The sequence below is a fragment of the Anastrepha ludens genome, chromosome 6, assembly GCF_028408465.1.
Source record: "Anastrepha ludens isolate Willacy chromosome 6, idAnaLude1.1, whole genome shotgun sequence".
Lineage (NCBI taxonomy): Eukaryota > Metazoa > Arthropoda > Insecta > Diptera > Tephritidae > Anastrepha > Anastrepha ludens.
Window position 1 is genome coordinate 78,320,600 of NC_071502.1, and position 19,776 is coordinate 78,340,375.

General features: G+C 36.6%; 1 protein-coding gene across 1 annotated transcript in view; it reads left to right on the plus strand.

Annotated features, from left to right (window-relative positions):
* LOC128865889 (tubulin beta-3 chain) overlaps window positions 1–13,747 on the plus strand; it is a 38,773-nt gene extending 25,026 nt beyond the window's left edge. The window contains exons 2-4 of the mRNA XM_054106281.1: window positions 9,712–9,820; window positions 10,897–11,141; window positions 11,206–13,747. Coding sequence (XP_053962256.1) covers window positions 9,712–9,820; window positions 10,897–11,141; window positions 11,206–12,159 — 1,308 coding nt within the window. The 3' untranslated portion in view covers window positions 12,160–13,747. The remainder of the gene's footprint in view (window positions 1–9,711; window positions 9,821–10,896; window positions 11,142–11,205) is intronic.
* The last annotated feature ends 6,029 nt before the right edge of the window (window positions 13,748–19,776 follow it).

Below are 19,776 nucleotides of genomic sequence, written 5' to 3' on the forward strand. Positions count from 1 at the left end.
AATGTTTTTCACTGCTTCTGTGATTTTATTGATACGCGACGTTTTGTAAGAAACGCGACGTTTACCTTCGACACAATGACTGTTATAGGAGGAGGCATTGCGCCGGATGCGTACAAAATAATGGCCATGCCGGTTGACGTGTTCGTCTCTTTTATGACTGTGATCTATGCTGAAGAAAATTGGCCGGATTGAAAAATATTAATATTTAAAAAAGTTACAAGGGTTTTTAGAAGTTTAAACTTTAACTGCTGTTTTCTCGAAAACTTGTTTTCGCACGTAAGGTACCTTTTCGTAGACCAAGTCACATATGAATTAAAGTTCCAAATTTTGTACGAAATTCAGAAAAATTCATTAAATTAACATCGAAATTTTCCAATTTTTAATCAGGATTTTTAGAAAACTTTTTCGTACGCTGTTTAAAGGCTTATTTAATTTTATAGTATAATAAAATGAAGGTTTGAAGTGACTGAAAAATCGTAAAATGAATTTGGTGCAAACTTTGGAATTTTGGTATACTGGGTTTTGTTAAAGAATGAACTATACTTTTATTGAATTTTTCTAAATTTCGTACACAGCTCAGAATTTTAACTTATATGTCGAAGGCCTTGGCTGCTAGCACTCCTGTTAGTTATTAAGTATAATAATTGTATTATTGTACCTAATCATAATAAATAAAATAAAAAAACTTATATGTATATAACTACATATATATATGTATATATGGTATTTTTGTTGAGAATTAAATAAAATTAAATCAAAGAATTTAAATGTCAAAATTTATAATCAGAAGGGGTGTGTGAGTGTTTTGCAGACGGGTGTGCCCAGTTGAACACACATATACATACATATCTTTTTCGGCATATTTGAATAAATACTTTGATATAATTTTGAGAGCCAATTGAGTGGAAAAATACTATTTCCGCAATTAGTATGTGTTTGTACAGATATACAAATTTTCGGGTTTGGCGTCATTCAAAACACAAGAACGATCCCTACATATCCTTATTTGGTATTCAGCGAGGTGCACAAAGGTGTTTCGCAGTTCAAACAAAAACATTTTTTTACAAATCATATCTGGGTTAGGCTAACTTATAAAAGAAATAGTCTGCGATATTTACTATGTGAGTAATCAAACATGATATTTCCTTTCTCAAATTAGTCTTATCTAATTTGTTCTAAAACTAGAACTCATTATCCTCTTGGAATTTTCGCTACCTCGTTCCATTGGAAATCTTTATCATAAATCGGCAATCGTGAATACTTGAATCCCCTAAGCTTTACAAAAAAAAAAAAAAATAACAGAAGTCAGCCAAAAATGTGTAATCAAATCTCAAAAATGTGTAGAATCTCATGCTTTCGAGCAGTTGCAATGCATACAACAACAAAATAACACAAGCATTAGCTGCAAAATCAATCACAATAAATTTATTTTCGAAACTATTAATTGCTGCTTTGTCTATAGTTTTCCAAAAGCAACGGTTCCCTCTTGGGGTGTACAACATTGCTTATCTGTGTGCACATATGCCAGTGTGTATGTATGTAAGTGCGTATCCCACCCAGTTGATAATCTACTGCATTTTACACACTTGCTGCATCATACTTTCTTCAAATTTTTAATTGACACCGGAAATTAACTTGAAAGCGCTATTATCTGCATTAAATGGAGATTTAGATAGAAGAGTCATTTTCCATGATTTTTATTTTCTCTATGTTTCTATAGCTAATTATGTTTTTAAACACCAATTTATGTCTTGAATATTAAAAATAATTGATCTTAATTGGAGAATCGAAATTGGGTCTTGTACGTGTATTGGTCGATTTTTCCACAGTCATGTTCACTAAATCATCTCAACCGAAAGGAGAGTAGTTATGTATATACAGACTACATACGTATGTACATGTATGTATATATATAACAACAAGCATGAATATGTTTGTATGCATTGAAGTGAGAACCATACAACGATTTGGGTAATTAGAACTTTTAGATACTTTTACACAAGTTATGGTAAAAAGCTATAGTAAATTAAATAAAGAATGTGTAACTTCAGTGAATATTTCGGGTAGATGAAAAAAAGCATTTCCAAGGAATTAAAGTTTTATCGATAGATGGCGTGGCTTCGCCTCTTTTATGAATTTTTTCGAGCTTATGCATCCAACAATAGAATAATTCAAGTATACCATAGACAGCCGTATACTTAACCATTAATAAAGATTTTAGCCTATTTTTTCGAGTAATTATTGTTTAATAAACATATTAATCTTATTAGGGTTTGTGAAAGTGAAATAGTTCCAAGTTTTCTGACCCATACACTCTTTGAGCTGCAATTAGTTGTGCCATACCTTAGCCATACCGTAACCATAGGAATCAGCTGATCTGATCAGGCATATGGACATCACTGTAAACGATTATAAGTGCCGAATGGCTGGAATATCATCATAAAACGCACCTTTCATGGCAGTTTTCAATTTAGGGAACAGAAAATAGTCGCATGGTGATAGATCAGGAGAATACGGAGGGTGGTCGATGACACAAATATGTTTTTGCATCAAAAATTCACGAAAAGTTTTGGTTTTGTGACGTGGTGCATTATCATGCAATAGAAACAGCTGTTTCCCCTCGGGATATTCAGGTCTTACACGAACAATTCTTGACCATAAATGTAAAACTTGCAAATAGTATCCTCCAGATGTAAAACTTGTAAATAGTATGCTCCATTAATAGTTTGATCTTCTGTAACAAATTCCTTGTGTACATTACCCTTGGAATCGTAGAACGTGATCAACATTGTTTTGATTCTTGACTTCTGAAAACGCAATTTCTTTGCTTTTGGCTCCCCTTTCGTCTTCCATTCTGCAGATTGACGCTTAGTTTCAGGGTCATATTTGAAGCACCATGTTACGTCACCAGTTATGATCGAATCAAGAAAATCTGGATCGTTTTCAGCTGTTGAAATTAAGTCTTTACAATGCTCTACATGAGCGATTTTTTGATCTTCATTTAATTGGTGTAGAACAAAGCGTGCACAAATTCTTTTACCAAAATCGTCAGTTATAATTTTCCAAATAGTACCAGTAGATGAATTTAATTCTTCAGCCAACATTCTTACAGTGAAATTTCCATCAACAGCAATGATTTCGCGGACTTTTTCCACCAATTCAGCACGATTACTTGCTTCTGGACGACCAGGTTTTTCATCATCATTCAAATCTTCACGACCATTTTTAAATCAGTTAAACCAATTATATACATTTGAGCGAACTAAACAATCATCACCATAAACTTTTTGCATCAATTCGTACGTCACACTAAATGGTTTTCCAAGATTAACACAGAATTTAAAATTTGCTCTTTGCTCCATTGTATTTTTACGACACAAGCACGAAACATGCTGTCAATAAAAGGCGCGTAACTTTTTAACCTGCCAAACGATTTACATGAAGTTGGCTGCGGTTGAAAGCTGACGCTTGTACCTTTTAAATATGATCAAAGTTTAATAGATAGCTCTACGTGTTCCATGAATTAAATAAAAAGTTCTGTTATTTATTGAACATAATGTGTATGTATCTATTCAATTTTGTTTTTCCCCGTAACCATAAGCAGCTGTAAATTTCTGACATTTGATACTTCAATATCAGCTGTTTGTGGTTATGGTATGACTAATCGGCACATTCTGTAATGTGGCGGCTATGGCGTTACGGCTACGGGGCCACTAATTGCAGCTTAAGCCGGCTTTCGTTCATTCCAATTTGGAATATCCTACTTCCCTGTGGCGGCCATAAAAATATAAATAGGATTAAACGGTAACCAAAAAGTTTTCCTTAAATATGTATGTACGCTTTTCGTTCAATGAAAATCTCGCTTGCTCCTGATAAACCTAAAGCCTTTGGAAAAAAGAATACCAGATCTTGCGTTTTATTTTACTTACAATATCCACAGTGTTGACACCGATTGTCCCTTACTTTTGGAAATGTGAACCTTTTTAGTCAGCATCTTTAGACAAATAGGGTAGCCCATTCAATTTTGGTATAATACTGAGTCAACTTAAAATGGTTTGAATTTCGCGTAGATTTTTGACTATATTTTCTTTCATATAACGAATGCTAGATTGTTTTTTTTTTCTTTTGAAACCTCCAGATATTTTGTTAAAATCCTCTTCAAGATAATAAAATTTCATTCTCTCTACGAAGCGTAATTTGGAATTCATTTAGTAATTCGTGGCATCTCCTACTCCTTTTATGACTTCTTCTCATCTTCAATGCATTGAATTAACAAAATTTGCACAAGTGCCGGAGAAGTATGTAGAATGCCAAGGCATTGGAAATTGGTTCCACATTTCTTTTCTATTTTGGTTTTGAAAGCCCTGACTCTCTTCTTTAGTTCTGTCCAAAGATGCTCAATCTGGTTTAACTCAGAAGACTGCACGGCCATACAAAAACGTCAACATTACCTTTTCTAAATCACTCCTTTGCCAACTTTGTTGACTATTCGTTATCCTTCATGAGCTCCTATATTAGTGGTATTTCTTCCCTTGCGCATGTAATAATAATCGTATCCAATATATCCACATATTCCACCGCTAACCTTTTGACTCTTATCGAAAATAATAGGCCTACCGCCACTTTTGTTATTTAGGTCTTCTACAAAGGTTCGCTATACAGTTATTAGCTGAGCTCCTTTAGCAAATGATCCAAAGGCGAATTAAAATATTTCATTCAAAGCAACAGCAACGATTTAAATTTTTATCCCTATACTAATTTTGAGGTTGGCTACACTAACCAATAAATTGTAGACATTAAGTAAAGGCTTTTCAATCAAGGTTTCTAACAGTAAAAGGCATTGAAAAGCATAAAATCACTTAAAAATATTGTCTAAAATATGTACATTAAAGAATGCATAGGTATATATAGATGAACGTGTGCATTTATAATTAAATGACTCATCTGCATCGAATATTAAGAGCAACACAACGTTTCTGAATGTTTCGAAGTTTCTTGTAATCAAATTTTCTAGGCGATGTGTCACTCGCCACACCTTTTCCAATTTCCTTAGCAGCGACTTCTGCTCTTCGTTGCACTCCCAGGCCGCGTTGCATGAGTTGTCTTACAAGAAACGCACTTTTCTTGTGATATTTTTGAAATTATGTATCTACATATCACTTTGCCAGACAAAATTGTTCCCCAGGAGCTTTGTACTCGTATGAGTATTTATTTAGCCTGTTCTATGGATTTCACTCTGTTATAGCAGCATGGCAAACGCTGCTGGTTTAACGATCTAAAGAGGTGACAAATGTACGGATATATGTATGCATTTTACATTTCGAGGTTATTTTTGGAACATATATAATTACACGTATTCATATACATAGGAAAGTTGGCGCGTTCCCGCTTTAACTATATTGGGGAAAGGCGCCGTGTTTAAGTGGCAGGTTGTGGATACTCTACTCGATGCCAACCGGAAAGAATTTTTAGTTGGCAAACGTATACATATACTCCGGTGCGTGTGTATGCATTTACTTTAAATTTAGCTATAAATCAGGGCAGCGCAGAGTTGAGAACATTAATAGAATATGTGGGGTGGAGACTTAGGTGAGCCACACGCACTGGTGTTATGAAAACATGCATGCATACACACATAACACATAGGCATGGTATGCAACCAAATTCTAGAAGTCATTAATCACTGAAAGTTTTGATTTTAGACATTTGATATTTTTATTTAGTTGAGTATATTACGTTTCTTGTTATTGATTCAGCTTCAGCAATTTGTCGCAAACGAGAATTAAAATGTCAAAGATGAGCTAACATATATGTATGTATATATATAGTATGTATATATATATACATACATATATAGTTATAATACATACTATGATTACGATTTTAGAGTGATGTTTGTTTCATTTTAAGACACTTTTGTATTATATTTAACCACGCGAAATACAGCCGAAAGTTGTATTAAAAATTAAGTTAGAGAACAGGCTTGGGAATTTACTACGTAATATCTCCTCGCCATCTAAAGATTTTGAGTTGTTTTGAGGCTCTAAATATACTTATTTAAGTATTTATGAAATCAGAAGCAAAAATGAGCAAAGGAAAGTTATTTAAACTATCTCAAGTGCATCTTAAGGTTGAGCGTAAGTGCCTGAAAATGAGGTCAGCATGTTTAGCTTCATAAAGTGTATATACATATGTACGCATTAGGATAGTCGAAACTCCTAGATTTGTTTTACCAAAAACATGAAACATTTTTTTTTATTATTTATCCAAAGCGCTGGCGGATAGAGATTTAAAAATATTAAAATATAGGTGAGTAGTTATTTTTGTCATAGAAGAAAATCACGGCAAACATCAAGAAAAGGAAACATATTTTTTTGGGGCATCCTAATAATACATATCGATGGTTTTCGAGAAAAGTGACATAATTAAAAAATTCAAAATACTCAGTTGGGTCAGTTTTCTAGATAAGTGACGCGCCAATTCGATCACCTGACAAAACGACACTAACGCCATCTCTCAGAACTACTTCAAGATTCGCTTATGACGCTTTTCCAGATAAAAATATATAAACTATGTAGTTGATTTTTGCTTTTAACGGCAAAACTCCGAATTTGAGTTAATTTTGAGTTGTGTCGCTTTTCTCGAAAACCATCGATATGTATATTTTAAAATTTCTATATCAGTCCAGCGTGTTGTTGTTGTTGTTGTAGCATTTTTCTAAGCCCTGCCAGTGCATTTTAGTCACCGATCGTCATCATCTAACTCATCTAACGGTAGTCCCAGGAAACGTTCTGTTTCGACTGGTTGGGTCTAGTTTGGTTAGTTTCGTGCGGTGTGCCATCGCATACTGGGCATATGTATATAGTACTGAGTGGGTTCGAGAGGATTCTGGATAAATAGGAGTAATTGAACCAAAGTTACGTGGGTATCGCAAGGCAGCTGATGCTTTTTGTTGTTGTTGTTGCTATTGCAGTAGTATAATGTTGCTCTACATTCCCCATACATGTACGGGAAATGTTGCTGGAGTGACAGTCCTTGGCCGCATATAAATCCGGGTCGTTCCAATAACATAGAACCGATAGTCTAGCATCCTCTTGATATTTAAAATTTATCTCACAATTAATCTCAATGTTAATTCTATTCTTATCGAGACTTGTAGTACACAAGTACATTTGCAATACTACTATCTATTTTTTATGAATATCCAATTGTGAGTAAGCAAAAGTAATAAGAATTAAAATAATATTCAAGGAGTCACATACTACGTATGCATTTATTCAATTGAGCGACCACTTATCAATCTTAATTAAATTTTGCTGTTCTGTATTTTTTCGTTTTCTTTTATATCGTACCAAAACAAACAAACCCACTGCACTTTCAAGTGTAGCAACACACAAGGAGTCATTCAGTCTTAGATTTGTCGTATTGGTGCGCCGAATCGGCGAATGTATGTAATTTGTGTCCAAATATGGCTGCAACCTAAAATGCACAACTCCAGGTCGCACAGACAGTAGTGGCAACGAAAATCACTGGCAAACACACATGCATTCATACTTCTGTATGTATTTAAATCAAGCCGCATGCGCACGCGCTGTACCACGACAGCTGCAATCAAAGTAGTCCGGCGAACTGCTGCTTCATTTACTTGTATTTCAAATAAAAACCTAAATATCTATTTTTTTTTTATTCCATCGCTGCTAATTGCGACAATCTCGGCGACATACCAAAATTACAAATTATTTTTATTTGTGAGATGCAAGCTGAGATGCTTAATTCTTTAAAAAGTTGCTACTAAGTAATTTTCTATAGATTTTTTTAGATTTGAATTAAATATTGTTATCTTAAGATTAGATTTTCGAAGCGTCAGGTTTGCCACAAATTTCTTATCAATTAATTCGCCATATACTTTGACATTGGCAAGTTGGTACTTCTGTGAAACTTCTCTTGAAGATCAGGTTTCGAGAATACCACTTACACCTCGATCGATTCGAAACCGTAAGTTGCGAGTGCAAAGGTTTTCAAGTCTATTTGCTTAATTGCCCGTGGCTATTTTTTATAGCCTATTTGTAGTTGTATATGGTAACCAAAGTGCTATTCGCATGTTTAAAAGAATTTTGCTTGAACAAAAATGTGCAAGTGTAAAATCTGTTCCAATTATCATAGGGAATCTTCTTCTTCTATTTCTTCTATTTCGGAATGCATTTAAAATTACTGGAAGTTTAAAGATTTCTTTGACGCTCTTGGTTTTCATTATTTTATTGTTTGGGCTGTTCAGATTTTAGTGTTGGTGGCTGAGTTCCTTTTCTGATTTTGTTGTGTACTTTTTTGCCGCCATTTAAAAACAGGCATAAAAGTCAGAGTAACGCCTCAAGGGGAGAGAGGACGGGCGACGGGGCAGATATAAAGGCAGGACGTAGTTTCGTTCCTCCTACGTTACTGGAACGACCCGGATTTGCTATAGATCCGGCCAAGGACTGTCATTCCTGTAGCACTCTTCGTACATATGTATATAGGGAATAGTTTTGCTACTACAACAACAAAAACAGGGCGTCGTGAACTTATTCACAGATAAGTCGAAGTTGTCGAAGTTGAACGGAAAGGTTGGTGAAGAAATATTTTGCGAGAAGCTCTCTATCAAGCAAAAGTTCAAGCCACTGAGGATGTAAGCATTTATGGGCGCAATTACGACTCTGGACTCGCTGATGGTGCGCGCGAAATAAGTCGAAGAATACCAAACTTCACTTTCAATCTTATCTGCATACTTTGAAATTAAGCTCAAATGGAAACTCGGTCAAAAGAACATTGCAGGATACTGTTGGGTTGATGACGTACCTAGCTAGGTGACTCCTGAAGATGTTTCCCCCCAAATTAAAGAAAGGAAACACCAATCTTTGAATACCTGTGATCTCATCCTAGAAAGGTGGGCCTTAAGTGATCTTAGCGATGACAAGTACACCAACTTGCGAGATACTTCTAGCCATTGATGAATCAGACGCGCTAATGAGAATTTCTTAGGCTAGCATAACACCAGTTCTCGAATTTTGTGGGTGTTATTTTCGTCCGCCGTAGCCGAATGGGTTGGTGCGTGATTACCATTCGGAATTCACAGAGAGGTCGTTGGTTCGAATCTCGGTGAAAGCAAAATTAATAAAAATATTTTTCTAATAGCGGTCGCCCCTCGGCAGGCAATGGCAAACCTCCGAGTGTATTTCTGCCATGAAAAACCTCCTCATAAAAATATCTGCCGTTCGGAGTCGGCTTGAAACTGTAGGTCCCTCCATTTGTGGAACAACATCAAGACGCACACCACAAATAGGAGGGGGAGCTCGGCCAAACACCTAACAGAAGTGTACGCGCCAATTATTTATTTATTTGTTTTTTATTTATTTTCGTAAAAGAACGATTTTGCGGTAACAATCCATTAACGGTTCGGGCGTTTGAGGCGAATACCGAGCAAGCTACTCTCTAGATAAAGCCAAGAACCCTTGAAATACTGTCAGCTTAGGCCATCATGAATGAAATAGTGTTCCAAAAATAATGAAAAATTTTCCCTCTTGAATACTGAAAAATTATTTTTTGCTCATTTCTTTCAATTTGAAGAAAGAATCCACCCTGTATGTTCGTTAATACTTATATATGTAGTACACACAAACATACAAAAAATAACGGCACTCTTATTAACTTTTATCTTATCGCAATTTTCCATTCCAGTTTTGGGAGATCATCTCAGAGGAGCACGGAATCGACAGCAATGGTATTTATATTGGCGACAGTGATCTACAATTGGAGCGTGTCAGTGTTTACTACAATGAAGCTTCTGGTAAGAAAAACGAAATAACGCAAAACTGTAAGCTAACTGTGCAAAAATATAAAATAATATAGACAGAAAGGAAAAAAAAAAAAACGAAATGCGTTGGAATAGCATTTTCTGCACTTCGTAAAGAAATTACTGCAATCTGAAATTGCAACAAAGAGTAGCGGCTGATGTTGCTAGCGTTATTTGTGGCGCAGGTCTATCAGTTGCATTCCCACACGACTGCTTGTACTGAATTTAACGCTAACGTAAATAAACCAATTTCCAATTTTCAACTCATTATCTCACAATTGCCCGGAGGTTTTGCAAAAATAAATTCTAAAACAAATAAAATAAAAATTATTAATGATTGCAAAGTGTAGACGTTACAGCAAAGGCATCTTGAGGATGCATTTAGGCACAAATAGTAGGGTCGGCAAGTTGTTGTTGTTGTTGTAGCAGTAATACTAATAGGGTCGGCATCATCTTTTGTAGTGCAAATGCGCACTGGCCTTTATTTCGACTTGCATTGGCCGAGCTCATTGACTCCTGCCTATCGCGATACTCAAAATGAATGTATCCATATACTGGGTACTTGCCATTGTGAGTGAGAGACATGTAAATTCCGTCGCCGTGCTACCACTCATTCGTCTGATTTGGGCAGCGCTGCGTGCTTATGCTTCCTACTGTTTTAGTGCATGGCACGCATGCGTTGAAAAATGAGATAGTGCGCGTGCCGCGCATTTCGAACACTTCATAATTCTGTCATTGCGGTGATATATCAGGTGTGGGGATATTTATAGCTATAGAAGTAGGCTTGACCAAAAGAGACAAGGAGAGGAAAACCAAATTGTGTTTGCTGGTTTCCATTACATTTGCGATGTTTGTGGGCTCTTTCGAATCTCTGGATATGCGACTTCAGTATGAGTCTATTTAAATGAAAGTTCTTGTCTAAGCGGCTTTCACTTTCTATAAAAATGGTTTGTTTTATCTGTTATTTATTTGTGGCATAAATAATTAACATTCCTCTGTCTTCTTATTCATATCTATCTGTTACTATCTCGACTTGTTTCTAATGCTTTTTCAACGATTTTATTTTGTAGCGGTGACGCGTTCCTCTGGTGGAAAATATGTGCCTCGTGCCATTCTTCTTGATCTCGAGCCCGGTACCATGGAGTCGGTGCGTTCTGGTCCGTACGGACAGCTTTTCCGCCCTGACAATTTCGTATTTGGTCAGTCGGGAGCTGGTAATAATTGGGCTAAGGGCCATTATACCGAAGGTGCCGAATTGGTGGACAATGTTCTGGATGTGGTGCGTAAGGAGTGCGAGAACTGCGACTGCTTGCAGGTAAGTGAATATCTCTATAAAAGGCTGATTATTATTTTTTATGTACAATCCATATCTCCTTCAGGGCTTTCAATTGACGCACTCGCTGGGTGGTGGCACGGGCTCTGGCATGGGCACGTTGCTTATCTCAAAGATACGCGAAGAGTATCCTGATCGCATAATGAACACCTACTCTGTGGTGCCTTCGCCAAAGGTTTCCGACACAGTCGTCGAGCCATATAATGCGACTCTCTCGATCCATCAATTGGTGGAAAACACTGATGAGACATATTGCATTGACAACGAGGCTCTATACGATATTTGTTTCCGTACTTTGAAAGTATCCAATCCCAGTTATGGTGACTTGAATCATCTCGTATCGCTTACCATGTCCGGTGTCACCACTTGCCTGCGCTTTCCTGGCCAACTAAATGCCGATCTACGTAAACTAGCCGTCAACATGGTACCCTTCCCCCGCCTTCACTTCTTTATGCCTGGTTTTGCGCCACTAACATCGCGTGGCTCTCAACAATACCGCGCTCTGACTGTACCCGAGTTAACGCAACAAATGTTTGACGCTAAGAACATGATGGCTGCCTGCGATCCCCGACATGGCCGTTACTTGACCGTCGCTGCCGTTTTTCGTGGCCGTATGTCGATGAAGGAGGTGGACGAACAAATGTTAGCTGTGCAGAATAAGAACAGCTCATACTTCGTGGAATGGATACCGAATAATGTGAAGACAGCGGTATGTGACATCCCACCTAAGGGATTAAAGATGTCCTCGACTTTCATTGGCAATACCACCGCCATTCAAGAACTATTCAAACGTATTTCGGAACAATTCTCGGCGATGTTTAGACGCAAGGCCTTCTTGCATTGGTACACTGGCGAGGGCATGGATGAGATGGAGTTCACCGAGGCGGAGAGCAATATGAACGATCTGGTGTCGGAATATCAGCAATATCAGGAGGCTACCGCAGACGATGAATTCGATCAGGAGGTGAATCAAGAGGAGGTGGAGGGCGATTGTATTTAATGTAGAGACCAGAGGAATGGGGAGCGTGCGTGGTGCGGTGGGAAGGAGAAGAACAACAAATTTTGCGTTAGGAGAACGTTTGTGGCTATCGGGTATGCGTTTTGATTGGAGGGAGAGGTACGACAGCTGTGGCATACTTTAGCGCACCTACGCATAGCAACAACAACCCGACTGTACTGCTTTCCGCCGCATTCATGTTCATAGCTGGAAGCGAGACATTTACTATACAAGACAAAAAGCAAAACAACAAAAAAATTAAATTTAATTTAGTATTTCGCACGTAAAAAGAAATGTTCCATTCTTAATCGAGTTTATTGTATAACGCGTATGTAGTTGAAAATATCGGCACACACATACTCAGGCATGCACACAAATTCATATATTCAAGCATACATTCATACGAGTCATATTCACACACCTGTGTGTGTGTGTTTATAGTCAAAAGTTTCAAATCGTATTCGAACACATTTTTTATACACTTTAAGGGCACGTCTATCGCATTTCTCTGCTAGTTCTATTGAAACTTTTTATGAAAACATTAAAAAGAACTTGTCATTACTTTTCATAAACTCACATCTTTCAACCTAAAACACTATTCATTTTTGATAATAGTTTAACGTTACACTCATACATACATATCATTAAATTCTCCATAATTGTCATCCATAAAAACTTTCCACTATTTCCACTTTCTCTTCGCATTTTCATTCAATTTGAACATCGATTTTAGTAGTTTTAACATTTGATATTTGCATAAATAAAGCCTTAATAAAAACTTCCTTAGATTTAGCATCTTAAGTATTAACTGAATTTTAATACGAATAGTTTGATATTTATTTGTGACATCTAACTCTAAATTTATCATTCAGTTCGTTTCAGAGAGTCACCCCAGTTTTTCTATAAATTGCGTAAAGGCGAGTTTTCATGCAGTTCCACGAGCTGGTCAAATCGAAACGAATTGTTGTTGCTTTCAATACAGATATGATAAAATTGTAAGGTGGAATGATTTAGCTGTCTACGCCGACACGGCGTCTACGTCTACTGAATTAAATCAGACATGCTTCACACGTTGAAAGATTATTTAAACTTCTGCATAAACTGCCAAGCATCACTGAACGGCTATGCAAACTCGCCTTAACCAAAGTAAAATCTTCAACAGCAAATTTAATTTTACTTGTCTCTTTATAAAATATTTAAAATTAAGTTATTGTGGCAATATCCGTACCCAGAGGTATGAAACGAATATTTTGGCTAAATTTTATGAAGTGGAAAAATCAAAGAAAATTCAGAAAAGAAAAAACTATATCAGGAATTAATTTCATAAATAATAATTTCACATGGTATTTTGATTAATATATAAGAATTTTCTTATTTTTAATAAAACTGTGTCTTATTTTTACTGTTCGTAATAAAATCAAAATTTTAAATTTGTTATTTAAATAAAAATTAACGGAAATACCATTGCCTTGCTTTGTTTCTTCGCCCACGATAAAATCGGCAAGTATTTTGTATTGTCTTCCTTGCGGTATATTTAAATATTTTGACCCAAAATGTGGTGGTTTGCTACTAAAATAAAATACCATGTACTCATCAAACGCTAAAAATAAAGGTGTATTGAAAATAAATAAATTATTTCTGCATAATATTGAAGGCGTTTTTAGCATGGTAAGCTAGGTTGCGGTGGCTGCCACTCTCAGTCAGAATGCAGAAGGGTCCATATAAGCCTAGGGGCCCCCCATTGTGATGCCACCTCTTTGCGCACAAATCTGCCCCTCTTAATTCCCGATGAGGTGCAACCATTTTGTCTCTCTGATAAACGATGAAAAAATTTGGTTGGTTTCTATTCCAAGTCTATCAGAGGGTATGTTCAACAATGCATTATAATGCGCAACATACCATTTCAGAGTGAGCAGTGCGTTCAAAAATGCAAATATGGCAGTACTGCAAATGCAACGCGTTCTTAAACGTCATTTTTGTATCAAAAGTCGTTTTTGTATGCCAAAGTCGCGAAGCGCATGGCGATAAGGATTCCAAGATCTGGAAGCACGTTTTATTTGCAGATGCAAGCAAGTTTAACAGATTTAGGTCAGATGGGCAATTATATGTGTGGAGAAGACACATGTGTAGGTCGGTAATGGTATGGAGTTGTATGTCCGCTGCTGGTACTAGAAATTTATGCTTTATTAACGTCAATATGAACTACAAACAATACCTAACAGTTATGAAAAATTCGGTCCAAAGAGCTGAAAATTTGGGAAGTAAGGACAATTTCCAGTACTATCGAGACAACGATAACAAGCATAAGGCACTTGATGCCCGTATGCGGGTTATGCACCTCCACCCTCTCCAGACATCAATGTAATGTGGGCTCATTTGGAAAACCAACTGAAAAAGCATGTTATTAGAAACAAGAAAGACCTAGAAAATGCTATTACAGAAGAGTGGGTGAAAATAGATCCTTTAATATGCAAAAGCGCTGGTCGAATCCATGCCAAGAAGACTGAATGCTGTGAAAATAACGACTATTATTTTTTCTTAAATATTTTTTGCTTAACTGTACTTTATTAGTCCAAGTTCTTTTTTGTCACGCATTTTTTAAGTTTTCTATGAACGAATGAGTTGAAGTTTATTTATGTTTTTTGTAGTTTCGAAAAATACACTTGAAGAAGGAAATTAAATGTGACTATAAACGCATTAGATTTGTATTTTAATATATATTTTTTTATTTAAAACTATATCACTTGGGTTTCCGAGTTCATTGTTGAGCCACTGTATCCTCCGAAGAGTTCCGAAAACTTTTGAGTACCCAGTATTGCCAAGGTGGACAAGCACTAAATCGGATTGCATTGTAATTGACCCGAAATTTGGCATAGATGGGGAGAAGGCCCAGTAGAGTCTATACTGTAATAAGCATGAATGTCATCCTTTGTCCCCTTTCAAATTTGCTCTTTGATGCCATATTTTCCAATGTTAGCCATATTTTCCAGGATAGACCTCACAACCATAGTGTACGGCCTAGAATAATCCCGAGGTACTTTGCCTACATAGACTATTAGTTTCTAAATAGTGCCAATCTTTGCTAAATTCCAGGGAGCACTGGATTTGGCGAATGATTTCGATGGTTTTTTTCTGATTGATCGAAATGTTTACACTGAACACGAATAAGAAAATGATAAAAATCTTTAAAGGTAAAATCTTTGGGTGAGAGATTTGTGGTGCATTCATTTTTGATGTGGAGTTTTCGTTCTTGGTGTGGTGAATTCTAAACAGAGGGTGCTATTATAACTCTACAAATTCTACGTATAGAAATTCAATTTGAGGAGCAAAACGATATAAATGTAATGAAGAACTAAAGAGACGCTTGAAAAAATTTGCAAAAATGACTTAGTAGCTTTTGAACACAGCAGAAACGTCGAGAGTCAGTTTCAAAACTGGCATTGAAAATGAGTAGTCAAATATTCCTTTCACGGTGTCAAATATTTTTTTGTCTCAAATTTTTTATATATTCGCTGATGATTTCTAAAATAAGAAAACGATAAAAATTGTAGGAGGTAAAATCTTGTGGTGAGAGATTTGTGGCGTAGAATCTTCATTCATGGTGTGGTGAATTCACAAAACTTAGTGTGGTTTCTCTGCTGCTACCTGTAAAATCTTGAGGTGAGAGATTTGTGGCATTCATTTTTGGTGTAGAGTGGGGAATTCACAAAACATAGTGTAGTTTCTCTGCTCTACCTATTTGTGAATTATAACAGCGCCCTCTGTTCGGAATCTACAATTGTTTGTAGAATACGAAAGTAAATTTAGCTATGACACAGCATAGCGAACGCAAGCTAGCCGTCAGAGGGCGCTCATGTAAGTAAATTCACACCATGCAGGAAAAACTGTAGCAAGCAAAGACACATATTTAACCAATAATACCACAGAATGACACAGCTTCAAGTCCTGTACACACTTTTATTTGTTTGATATTTTTATTTAATTTTTTGTATTTGGTTTAATTACAATTGATTTAAAATAGTGTATACAGGATTTTCTAATACCTGTTATTTAGAAATTTATTTTCTATATAAAATTATTCATACTGCTTTTGAACTGATTTATATGAAAACATCCATAAAGCCAATGCATATGAATATGCATTCATATATTTAATCTCTTCAGTCAAATCTGAACTACTCACATACACATATTGATGAAAAAATATTCTAATATCCATCCAGAAAGCCAAACGCGCATACACGCATATGTATATATATAAAAAAGGAATATAAACCTTCATCGAACGCAAAATGTATGCATATAAAAAACAACAACTGTGACCGTCTTCTTGTCCGTCAGGGAAAAGATGGGATATGTATACCCTATGAGAAAAAAGTACCGGGAAGCTCATGTTGACAGTTTTATTCGATTGCCAAGGCATAGTGCACCATGAGTACCTTCCATCGGGCCAGACAGTCAATAAAGAATATTATCAGAGAATTTTAACGGAATGAGAAGGAGCAAATTTTACTGTTAACTTTTTTTAATAAAATTGAGATTTGAAAGATTTGTAGTAAGGGATTTTAGAACATCGACTATATAGACACCAGACTGAGTTTTGCCCACACAAAAATTGAAAACACCACACATCTTTCACCTCAACACACAACACATTTCTCACCTCGACATTAAACCAATTAAATTTTTACTATTTTCGTATTTTTGAAATAATAAGCGAATACGTAAAATTTATTATAGGACTATGAATAAGTTCGTGCGGGTTTTTTCGAAATTTGAAACTTTATTGACGTAAAATGGTTACAAATTTAATATTCAAAATATTGTCCATCGCTTACTACTACTTTTTCCCATCTTTCTGGCAATTCACGGATTCCCTTTGTGAAAAATTCGGTCGGTTTTGCCGCAATCCACGAATCGATCCATTTTTTGACTTCATCGTAATTACGGAAGTGCTGGTCAGCCAGGCCATGTTGCATCGATCGGAAGAGATAGTAATCGGATGGCGCAAGGTCTGGACTATACGGCGGGTGGGGTAGGACATCCCATTTGAGCGTTTCTAAGTATGTTTTGACCACTTGTGCAACATGTGGCCGAGCATTGTCATGTTGCAAAATAACTTTGTCGTGTCTATCGGCGTATTGCGGCCGTTTTTCTCGCAGTGCTCGGCTCAAACGCATCAATTGTCGTCGGTAGACATCCCCCGTAATCGTTTCATTCGGTTTCAGTAGCTCATAATACACAACACCCAGCTGGTCCCACCAGATACACAGCATAACCTTCAGGCCATGAATATTCTGCGCCGACGTCGATGTTGAAGCATGGCCAGGGTATCCATACGTTGCCCGACGTTTTGGATTGTCGTAATGGACCCACTTTTCATCGCCAGTCACAATTCGATGCAAAAAACCCTTTCTTTTGTGCCGTTGAAGCAGTTGTTCGCATGCCATAAAACGGCGTTCAACGTCTCTTGGCTTCAATTCATACGGCACCCAATGGCCTACCTTTCGGATCATTCCCATGGCTTTTAAACGTTTGGAAATTGTTGATTGATCAACTCCCAAAGTTTTTGCAACCTCTTCTTGCGTTTGAGCCGGATCTTGATCGAGCAATTCCTCCAATTCGGTATCCATGAACTTTGGCGGCGCACCCTCGCGTTCTTCGTCTTCCAAGCCAAAATCACCACTTTTAAAGCGTGCAAACCACTTCTGGCACGTTCGCTCAAATAGAGCATGCTCACCATAAACTTCCACCAAGATACGATGACTTTCGGCTGCTTTTTTCTTCATATTAAAATAATGAAGAAGAATTCCCCGCAAAAACACATTATTTGGCACGAAATTCGACATTTTCAAGTGTGGTAAAAATATTGTTGTTTACGCTTCAAATAAAAAACTTATACTGACGTTTGTGCCTTACGACAGTAGCTCTCCAATGAATGTTTGGAAATGTGGATCGATGGAATAATAATCAAGTTACGCCATCTGTTGTAAAACCGCACGAACATTAAAAAAACGAATTGAAAAAAAAGAAGTTGCTCAAGCTATACTGGCGTTACAGGCATTAAAAGGGGGGAATTCCATACAATTTTCAGGCGTGAAATTTACTCACTTGCGTTTTATCTGCTTTCGCCACATTGGATACTTGAAAGGTTTCTTGATTTTGTGCAACTCAATACATTTATTTTAAATAAATTAAATTCTACATTAATTCCGGTAATGTTTATAGCCGAGGATTTCAATATAAGTAACGGGTGATTTTTTAGATATTATCTTTATAAACAGTTGGTTTAAACAGCTGACGCGCGTTTCGTGGTTTGTTTTCCTGTCAAACATCTTCAGTTTGGTATATAATTTAACCATGAATCGCCTTACAAACGAACAACGCTTGCAAATCATTGAATTTTATTGTAAAAATGCGTGTTCTGTTAAGAAAGTTTAAGGTCCACTTTTTTATCGAAAAATTGTGTTCAGCGACGAAGCTCATTTTTGGATCAATGGGTACGTAAATAAGCAGAATTGTCGATTTTGGAGTGAAGATCAGCCAGAAGAATTGCAAAAGCTACCAATGTATCCAGAAAAGGTCACAGTTTGGTGCGGTTTATGGGCTGGAGGTATCACTGGACCGCACTTCTTCAAAGATGCTGAAAGATGCCCAAATGCAAGAGCTTGACATGCATGACATGTGGTTTCGGCAAGACGGTGCCACATGCCACACAGCACGCGTAACAATGGACTTGCTGAGAGGCGAGATCGGTGAACATTTTATTTCTCGCTCGGGACCTGTCAATTGGCCACCCAGATCGTGCGATATAACGCCTTTAGATTATTTTTTGTGGGGCTATGTTAAAGCTCATGTATATTCAGACAAGCCTGCTTCAATTAATGCATTGGAAGACAACATTAAAGCATTTATATGTGAGATACCGGCCGAAACATTGGAAAGAGTATACCAAAATTGTACTAAGCGGATGGACCATTTGAAGCGGAGACGCGGTCAACATTTGCATAAAATAATCCCCAAACATTAAATTATATGGACTGTACTATCGATTTAAATAAAAAATTTCAAGCATTTTTCCGAATTTTTCGTGTGTTCTTTGAAAACCTTTCCTATAGACCTTAAAAAATCACCCTTTACCTCCCGCTTATAATCATCGAATATCGTGCATTTTTGATGGTGCTTATATCCGAGAAATACTGATCCCAATAACTGTTCCGGGCATATTTTAAAATTTATGTTTTTCTATCGATAGAAAGGAGCTTTTGACATGCTTTGAAGCACGCAAAACCAACCTTAGTTTTAGGTCCTGTTTTATTAGATTATTCTTGATTTAAACAAGTGACAATAGTCGCCCAAACAAAACATTTTTCCTATTAAAAATAATATTTTATTATTATAAAACCCATAGGTACTTCCAGTTTCCTTTGAACGCTTTTACAATAAAAAAATATCTGTCGGCAATGCTTATTTGGCTACTATCTTCATCATTGTCTACAAAAACCTCAATAAGGTCCTTACTTTTACTACAAAAAAAGGTCCTTTTTGATCTTTCATCAAAAATTATTTCGCAAATACGTTGAACCCCAGACATCTCGCTAACAAATTCTTTTCAAGTTT